The sequence below is a fragment of the Dipodomys ordii genome, unplaced genomic scaffold, assembly GCF_000151885.1.
Source record: "Dipodomys ordii isolate 6190 unplaced genomic scaffold, Dord_2.0 Scaffold45, whole genome shotgun sequence".
NCBI classification, from domain to species: domain Eukaryota; kingdom Metazoa; phylum Chordata; class Mammalia; order Rodentia; family Heteromyidae; genus Dipodomys; species Dipodomys ordii.
In genome coordinates this window covers 11745378-11755452 of record NW_012267261.1, presented here as the reverse complement: position 1 = coordinate 11755452, position 10075 = coordinate 11745378, and the positions used below count along the sequence as shown (strand labels likewise).

General features: G+C 40.0%; 1 protein-coding gene across 4 annotated transcripts in view; it reads left to right on the top strand.

Annotated features, from left to right (window-relative positions):
- Cd86 (CD86 molecule) overlaps positions 1 to 10075 on the top strand; it is a 62198-nt gene that overhangs the window by 40141 nt on the left and 11982 nt on the right. For 3 of the 4 annotated variants that reach the window (XM_013019483.1, XM_013019482.1, XM_013019481.1), the window contains exons 3-5: positions 2747 to 3085; positions 4892 to 5197; positions 7970 to 8116. In XM_013019483.1, coding sequence (XP_012874937.1) covers positions 2747 to 3085; positions 4892 to 5197; positions 7970 to 8116 — 792 coding nt within the window. Of the gene's footprint in view, positions 1 to 2746; positions 3086 to 4891; positions 5198 to 7969; positions 8124 to 10075 lie in introns of all 4 variants that reach the window. The other variant, XM_013019485.1, reaches the window with a different exon arrangement.

Genomic DNA, 10075 nt, shown 5'->3' with positions numbered 1-10075 from the left:
GGGAGGGAGAGAATTCTTAATTGTATGGCCTGAATTTGGGGTAATGGCCAAAGAAGACTGAATTCTAGGTGAGATCAGAGACTCTCACTATGAATTCTGTGTGATATTGAGACAGAAAATTGTTGAATTCCTTGAACATGAAAATCTTGATTAGGGAGGCCCTTAGACACAAAATCCTGACTAGGGAAGTGTCTTGCTGAATTCCTAAATGCTTTGATCCTGACAGCATCGTGGCGATCAATTATAACTAAACCTAGTCCATTTCTCTCACTCAAGTTCTGGAGAAGAGTAAGATTCTCAATACTCCCCACCCATGGAGTCTCAAGGAGTCTAGTTGCTAGAGGACTTTTCTAGGTGCCATAATGCTTGATCTTGAGTCAAAACTTCCCCATTTGGGAAGTAGGAGGTTAGCAGGCTGCCCCGTGCTAGCTCTGAGTGATATCATGAAAACTCAGTTTGGTGAGCGACTATAGGGTATAAATTATGAAATACTTTAAGTTCTACTGAATGGGCTTCAGAGTGATTTCCATGCCATGGGGAGAAGAGGTTTGGAGAGAGACGGATAAAAATAAATTTGTGGTGACATCTTTTCTGAAACCACTTTGGAGCCAGAAGCAGAGAAAAGTCTCTGGTAGCTTCTTGAACTGGAGCGCTTAGTAAACAAACAAACAAAGAAAAACCATGCATATTCTGAGTTAGGTCTCCTGTGGGGCCAGAAATTCTGCATTTCTGACCAGTCTTCAGATAATGCCAATGGCATTGGTCCTCTGATAATACTTTTCAGTTGGCAGGTGATGAGCAGGACAATTAAGTGGGTAAAAGAGAAAAATCCTATAGTCTTGGGAAGGAAGGTTTTCCAAGTCAGAGAAGTTGGATCAGTCCATGAGTGGAGAGACTGAGTGGAAAAGGAAAATGATACTGTCAGCCTCTGCAAAGAAAATTCTGTAAATCAAGAAAATATGAAAACTCGTCATTCCTAAGACCACAAGGCATAACCAATAGCCAGGCAATAGCATAACATTGACAGAAGTTTCAGCTGTGTGTTTGGTTTTTCCATTAGGTCATCTGCCCTGGCATTACATAGCAAATTAGATAAAAACCAGAATGTATCATCTACCTCCCCTCCAAACAGCTTCATGAGCTTCTCCAGTAGGTGGCAGTCTTGCACTACTATTAAGAGCACAGCAACTTAATAGAAGGCCCAGGTGTACCTTGTTTGGTAATGAAAAACCATAGTCAATTCTTTTTCCTTCCCCTTTTCATTCTTCTGGAAATGCCTGTAGATTTTCCCCTCCTCTCTCCATCATAGACACACTGTATATTTCAAGTGCTTCAGAGTTCTAGTCAGGGTAATATAATATGCAGCAATTCAAACCTTTGCCATCAGAAACATCACTCAGCTGCCACCAGCCTCTTAATCATGTATTATTACTAGGCTTGCCTGCCTACAGTTTAGCCAAGTGCATGTCACTATTATTTATCTATCACTTCCCTATTTGAATTGAAGCCCACTGATCCTATCAATTTAATTTCTTCCCCACCAACAACACTTCAAATTAAACACATTTCATCCTCCTCACCAGCCACCCTATCCATCCTCCCTCAATGTAACACCCTTTTGCTGAAGTCCTGAATAACAACACGCTATCAAAACCTACTCTTTCTCCCAGAGCACCATCTAACTTCGTATTAACTAAGGAACAACATTCCTCTCTGACCCTCCACGTCTTATCACCCACTATTTAATGTCTTTGCTAAGTCTCAAGTAATTCTGTGATTCAGAAAGAGCCTACAAAAGTTGTGGGATCAAAGAGTTGAATGAGGCAAAATCCTCCTAAATGGAAATATGATCTCAAGGGCCAAAAGGTTTCTCAGGGCTTTCCTAGGAGGTTCCTTTAGGGTTGTAAAAAGTTTCCAGAAATGGTATAGTCTGGAAGCAGCAACTTTGCCTGGGGTTTCCCCAGCCAGTCCTCACCCTTCCAACCACAATTCACTTGTAGCATCTCATTCATGCCCCTTACATGGTCTCTGACCACCACAATCCCCAGACAACCATGATATTTACCCAGTTCTCTTTCTGGTCGCTAAAAGAACTTAGCCAAGTCACTGAAAATAGAGACTTTCATTAACAACGGAGTCATTTCCAAACCATTTTCTGTCTTTGGGAGAGATAGCTCTGCTCTGGGACTCGCAGCCATGGTTGTACTACTAGTGGGCGTGGTGTCTATAAACAGTACAATTTGAATTTCAAAGATGACATGTCATTAACTAATAAAGCATAATGAAATAGAGTGATTTGACATATCACCATTGTCATCAATCTAGTTCCAAAGCAGACCTAGGGATAAGGACACAGTGTGGGTGAAGGGAGGACTTTGAGGGATGGAGTAGCAGGATGGAACTTTTAACAATCATAATGATGAAATCTAACTGAGCTGAGTTTTCCTGTCCTGAGATTTTAGTTCACAGAACTATAGTGCTAGAAAGACCCTGAACCACATGAGGAAACTGAGGCACTCATAAAGGTTGAAATTTGTGCAAGGCCACCTATTCGGTAAGCAGTGAAGCAAAAACAAAAGGCACAATATACAGATACCTAGCATGGATGCATAATTCTAGTCTTCATATCTCATTCTTCAGTGTCACCAATGGTAAGATAGGATCTGATCAGTGTATCAAGAGAAATGGATCTGGCTTCTTCCCGCTTGTTTTTCCATCCTTCATCTCTTCATTTCCTTCTATTTAGATGCTGCCTCCGTGAAGATCCAGGCTTATTTCAATGAGACGGCAGAACTACCATGCCAATTTGTAAACTCACAAAACCTAAATCTTACTGACCTGGTAGTATTTTGGCAGAACCAGGAAAGAATGGTTCTGTATGAGGCATATAAAGGGAAATACAAACCTGAACATGTGAATGTCAATTATATCGGCCGGACAAGCTTTGATCAGGACAACTGGATCCTGAGACTTCATGGAATTCAGATCAAGGACCAGGGTTTGTACCAATGTTTCATTCATCACATGAAGAATCCCGGAGGAATGGTCCGTGTCCACCAGAACAATTGTGAGCTGTCAGTGCTTGGTATGTGGTCAGTGAAGTATGCAGACTCTTGGTTTTCTCAGATGAGACTGTGAATGAGGAGAGAAATCTGGAGGGTGGGAGGATCTGAAAGGTCTGGGAGAGAGGATACTGTGGAGAAAAGGAAGAAGACAGCCATTTCTGGGAAATCCTTTTGAAGGGAGTTCAGAGGCTGGAGTAAGGAACTGAAAGTCCTCTGTGCTTTTATTGTTGACATTTAAGAATCAGTAAGGATCTTTTTTTTTTTTTTTGGTCAGTCCTGGGGCTTGAACTCAGGGACTGTGCACTGTCCTTGAGCTTTTTGCTTGTGGTTAGCACTCCACCACTTTGAGCCCCAGTACTACTTCCATTTTTCTGGTGGTAAAATGGAGATAAGAGTCTCATGGGACTTTACTTCCCCAAGCTGACTTCAAACCAGGATCCTCAATTCTCAACCTCCTAAGCAGCTAAAATTATTGGAGTAAGCCACCAGTACCTAGCTCAGTAAGAATATTCTTTGGGACAAAATAGAGCTAGTAGAATAAAAATAATGTGATTGAATGAAAACCGAAGGTAATTTGGCTGTTACTAAGTTTGAATGAGTCTATCAGCATTAAATGTCTTACATTCGTTTTTCTCCTTCGGTCAGGGTTTCTTACTAAATCTTGACCTGGAGCGCCTAGCAAGGATGACAGCCGACTGATTTGGGTTCTCCCTTTAACCTTCTATAGGCTATTTATGAGTCATTCACTGCACTAATCATGAGCTCAATAGACAGAAGGAAAATAATTCAGCAATTAGAACCTCCAAACTGACATAGCAGCTGCTTTGCTCCACCAGGTCTTGGAAGACTTGAAAGTTAATACAGATGTTTACTATTTAAATTTAACATGTAGTAAATATGAAGCATTTGTTTTAGTGCACAGTTCTATTCAATTTATAAATTGTGTACAGAGGCATTTAAGAGGCACAGATTTCTATTCAATGTCTAGAATACAGAACATTGTGATTACACTAAAATTTTCCTCATGATATCCCCCTATGCAGTCAAACTCTGAACCCATAATCATTGCTTTGCTTGCTACATAGTTCTGTCTTTTTATCAATGCCACATAAAGAATGTACTTCTTGGGGAACTATGGTACTATGGCCAGATCAGGCCCCCTTGGAAAGACTTTGTGGCTTCATTGTAATTGTCCGGTGAGTTAATTTCAGCAGGAAAAAAAAATTATTCTTCAAAAGTAAATGTAAGCTAGGAGCCAATAGTTCATGTCTATAATACTGGCTACTCAGAAAGCCACATATGAGGATCACAGTTTGAAAAAAAAGCCAGTCCAGGAAGAAAAATTCATTTATGAGACTTTTACCTCCAATTATCCAGCAAAGAAAGAAAGAAAGAAAGAAAGAAAGAAAGAAAGAAAGAAAGAAAGAAAGAAAGAAAGAAAGAAAGAAAGAAAGAAAAAAGAAAGAAAGAAAGAAAGAGGAAGGAAGGCAGGAAGGCAAGAAGGCAGGAAGGCGGGGAAAGAAGGAAAAGGAAGGTGGGAAAGAAGGGAGGCAGGAAAGAAGGAAGGCAGGAAGGAAGGAAGGGAGGGAGGGAGGGAGGAAGGAAGGAAGGAAGGAAAGAAGGAAGGAAGGAAGGAAGGAAGGAAGGAAGGAAGGAAGGAAAAATAAATGTAGGTTTATTATATAGTCCTTACTACTGACTGAGGCTTGGACTTTAGAAATCCTGGAGTTCCTAAGTATGCCTAGGAGGTAAGATATTTAGTGATTTCCTGTACTCTTATGTCTAAATTTAGAGTGACTTTTTACAATCTCTATTTTTGCTTCCAGCTCACTTCAGCAAACCTGAAATAGTGCTGACTTCAAACATAACAAGATATTCTACCATAAATGTGACCTGCTCATCTAAGCAAGGCTATCCAAAACCTCTAAAGATGTTTTTCCAGCTAGTAACTGAGAATTCAACTAGTGACCATCATGGTAACATGATGGTATCTCAAGATAATGTCACAAAACTGTTCAACCTTTCCCTCAGTTTATCTGTCCCCATTCCTGCTGGTGAAGTCAATGTGACCATCTTCTGTATCCTGAAAACTGAGTCAATGGAACTTTCCTCCTCACTACTTTTATATAGAGGTAAGACTGCTTCCCAAAATTACTTATTTCACCATGCATTAGACACAAATGCATATACACAACACACACATACATACTACACACACACTTTGCCTACATGTTCACCTATAGTCAGCATTCATTAGTAGTACAGAAGCAATTTAAAAATGGTTGGTTAAAGGGTAAAAAAAAAAAAAGGTGCATGACATCTTCTCTGTTCAGGATTTTCTGATAGAATTAGTACCCCACAATGAGCCCACATGGAAAAATTGAATTTTAAAAAGATCAAATTCCAATCTAAAATTAGATTCCATGGAAACATATAACTACCTTGAAAACAAACCGATCATTGGTTTCATGGGCATTTAGAGACAGGCAAGATCTTTGGGCATCAGAGAAGGCTTCCTAAATTCTGTGGGATTATGTACTAGCATAACGGAGATTATTTGTTTTAATATGTGTGGTGAGGAGAGGAGGGAATTCTTCATTAAAGACCCTCGAATTTATAGTGACCTCCTGCACAGAAAATTCAGAAACAGAATCTGTGTTCAGCAGATGAAGGACTACAATGGATCATCCTCATCTAATAGGAGAGTAAGAAGTGTGTCAAAGAAAGATTCAGAGGCAGAGTTAGAAGGGATTGTAGCATGTTGTACTTGTGCCATAGGAGCCATTCCCACTAGAGAAGAGTCTGTAACCAAGCAGTACCCATTTATAGAAGCTGGGGTTTTAAAGTCCCATCTTTGCTCCCAAGGAAACCCTTCTATTTGAAACTCTGATTTTGAGGAACAGTAATTATGAAGTTCTGTACCCACACAATTCACATTGCTGCTTATTCTGCTCCTGATCTCTCCTCTCACCTATCTACCTTTACTCACTGAGGTCCCTTCTCCTCTGGGTCCTTGGTTTACTCCTTCCCATGGCATGCATCTGACCCCTTGCTCAACTTCTCTGGCTTTGCCACCTCCTTGCTCTTGGTGTCTCATTCAGACATTAAGTTGCCCTATAATCTGAGGAACAGCCCTAGAGCTTAGTGTCCATGAGCCAGATTCATAACTTGGTTCATTCCTTCTCCTAGTAATGATTAGAAGGAATTCTATTTAGACACTTCAGCTTCTGAGTGTCTTGTAAAGAATGAGGCCACTTACCTATCCTGGTTGCTATTACTGAAGCATCTTGTAGGATAATAGGAGCCTGTCTAACCCATGCACATCTAGTCCAGCACATCATGACTGCTTCACCATACATGATATGAGCTGAGCTCCCCCTTGGCTTCTGCAGTCTACAAATAAGCAGAAACTTGCCTCCACTATATCTACCTCATGGCTCATTTTTTTCTTCCCAAACCTCTGTAGGTACTACCATATTCAGAAATGATTCAGCTCTAGCCAGAATTAGGAAGATGGGGCTTGCCTTTCAGTACTTCCATTCTGTGGCTTGATCAGGCTAGAGGTTAAGCTGTGGAAACTTGGGTGTCCACAGCAGAAGTCTCAGCCACATGTCAGTGGCTCATAACTATAATTAGCTACTTTGGAGGCTGAGATCTGAGGATCACAGTTCAGAGCCAGCCCAGGCAGGAAAGTCTGTGAGACTATCATCCACATAAACTACTTAAAAAACAAAAAAGCACCTGAAAGTGAAATTGTGGCTCAGGTGATAGAGCACTAGCCTTGAGCAGCACCCAGGCAATGAGTTCAAATCCTAAGACTGGCACACACATGAAAAGTATAAGTCTATATTAAAAGTATAATCCCTCCTTTTTGAGAATATCAAACAGGTGCAAATGAGACCAACTAGGACATATTCAAAAGGTATCAGATATGGCCTATATTGCCATATTTTTCCTTACTGTCCCATGCACATAAATTAGTTAAGTTGATGTCAGATTAGCGGATCCCATTCTTTCCTGTTACTTGGGAGTATCTACAAGAACTGTTCTCCAAAAAATCTATAATGTGAACTCACCAGTTTTCTACCACAAAGACTGTTTGTCAACTGCCCAGAGGTGTAGAAGTTTCTGTGCCAGGAAGTTAAGTCCTGATCTTAGGGAGCTGATTTTGACCCTTCAAGGGGGGATATAGAAATATCTTCAAGGGGGGATATAGAAATATCTTCAAGGGGGGATATAGAAATATCTTCAAGGGGGATATAGAAATATCTTCAAGGGGGGATATAGAAATATCTTCAAGGGGGATATAGAAATATCTTCAAGGGGGGATATAGAAATATCAGGCATTTTCAAGTAGTTGAAAGCCAAGTCGAGGAATCCTACTGGATCTCAGTGGAAAAAAGAATGACCCAAGAAACAAGAAATGGGAGTGGAAAAAGTTTGTTCCATTTGTCCACGTGACAGTTGTCTAGAATCTGCCATAGTAGTAGATGGAGGAAATGGTAGGGCCTGAGGACTGAGTCTCAGTAAGGCTTGGGAAACAGAGCATTGGCCCAACAACTTTTTCTTCAGAAGATTTGCCCAAATACTTTACCCAAATTCCAGCATCCTGGGCCTGGTTAACCCTCTCCTTCCAGATCTTGGTTTGTGTCATCGCCACCTTGGGAAAGGGAAGGGAGGCCAGTGAAGGAATTTGGTCAGAGGTCTCAGCTTGCTTCTTAGACTATAATCCTTAGTTATGTAAGGACTCCGAAGTGGGACTGTCTTCCTATTGTGAATTTCAAACTTCCCTGGCTCAAGAGTCCTAAGGAGATGCTGGTGATTATAAATAAAGAGAACAGCAGCAAATGTAAACCTTTGATAAATGAGTTTCTAGCTGATTGAAAATTTGTGGTCATTTCTAGATCCCATGGACCCCTTGCCCGACACACACCAAGTTACCTGGATTGCCATCGCAATTATCTGCGGCATAACCCTTGGATGTGGGATAGGGGTCTATCTAAAACGATGCAGGAACAAGAAACAGCAGCAGTTTGTCATCGCCTACAAAGGTGATAAGTGAGTCTTTGTCCTCTCTACAGATTACATTACTTTGCAGCTCCTTCCTGACCAGCTGCTTTCTGTTGCTTATGGGCTGAGTCTAGACTGGCAAAAAGTCAGCAAGTTGTTGAGGGGAAAGTTTTTCTTCACTTCAGAGGTTGTACTGGTTATATTGATGATATACTGTGAACTCCTAAGAAAGGCAGCATTTTTTAAATTTTCATTTTCTTTTTTGTTGTTGTTGTTGTCATGGGGCTTGAACCCTGGGCCTGGGCGCTGTCCCTGTGCTCCTCAGCTCAAGGTGAGCGCTCTACCGCTTGAGCCACAGTGCCACTTCTGGTTTTCTAATGGTTTATTGGAGATAAGAGTCTCACAGACTTTCCTGCCCCAGCTGGCTTTGAACCTTGATCCTCAGATCTCAGCCTCCTGAGTAGCTAGGATTACAGACATGAGCTACCAGCCCAGCTAAAGGCAGCATTTTTTAACCTATGTTCTGCTAATGCATAACTCATTTGCAGCCAAAGCTGATTATTCTTGGCTTTAACTTGCCTCACTTCATGAGGTTAATGTGACAAATCAAGAAAGTAAAATGGTGAGAACACTTCTAAATGTTGGAGATTATAGACCCAGTGATGTTGAAGCAGGGTTGTCTGCTGTAGGAGCAAGATGTACCTCCTCATTAAAGGCTTAGATTTCCCATCCAATAAGTTAGATGAATTGTTTTTCATTCACTTATAACAATAATATTAGTTTTTGGTGATTACTGAATGTATATGTAGATATTATATATACTTATATATTATATATAATAAAAAATACAGCAAAACTAAAAATCATCCTGCATTTCACTGGTAAGAAAAATATGATTTTGCAGACAACATCCTGATTTTTTTCAAGATACAATCTATTACTATATTGCCCATAACTGGGACAATGTTGTAAGGGCTATGTTTTGTAAGTTGTATCATATATGAACTATTTCCTAAATTTTATGCTAAATGTAACAAGACAGTTGTCAATGTCATAAGTATTCTACAATATTATTTTAAAGGGCTATGTGATATTCTATTTTTGTGGATACATGCAAATTTACTTAACAAATCCCATCTGTTAGATAAAAGGATTGCCAGTGATTTGTTATTTTAAATGATGCTTCATTGAGCAACCTCTCCATGGACTTCTGTTATTAAAGTGTAATGAGAGCAAAATGGTCCCTGATTGTACAGTAATCCCATGCTTACTTGTACTTTGGGCTGGAGTGGGTGCTAACATAAGATTGAATTTCATCTCAGTAGTTGCCTCCAATGTAGTTAGTTTGGTTGGTACCAATAATTAAGATAACTTTACCTATGGTAGAATGCATTAGTGTTTCTGGAAATTGTCTTATGTATAACTTTAGTGGACTGACTTTAAGATTTGTAGAAAATAGGCAGATGACTTTACCAGTTATTATCAAATTTCAATAAAGCACATGTCAGAGACAGTCAAGCTGTCAAAAGATGTAATTTTGTTGAGAATGTTCTTTTTTTAAAGTATACTATCCAAAACACAAGTCAGATATACAGACATAACATACTTTTCCAGGTTTTGATTTTTGAAGATGAAAGTTTGGAACTTCTTTTTCAATTTTATTGTTATTTAGAATTCAACAACTATTCAGTGGCAACTTTCAGTTTGAGTATAAACTAGTCCATAAATTTGTTTTCACATTGTAATAGTCAGCTTACAATTTAAACAAAGAAGCAATGTTGGGGGGGAGAGAGTAGGACTGTTTCTTTTTAGCATTTAGCACAAATTAATTATGCAAAGGGTTTCATTGTGGTATTTCTTTTTTTGGGGGGGGGTCCGGTCATGGGGCCTAAACTCTGGGCTTGGGCACTGTCCCTCAGCTCTTCAGCTCAAGGCTAGCGCTCTACCACTTGAGCCACAGCACCACTTCTGGCTTTTTTCTTTTTGCTTATGTGGTGCTG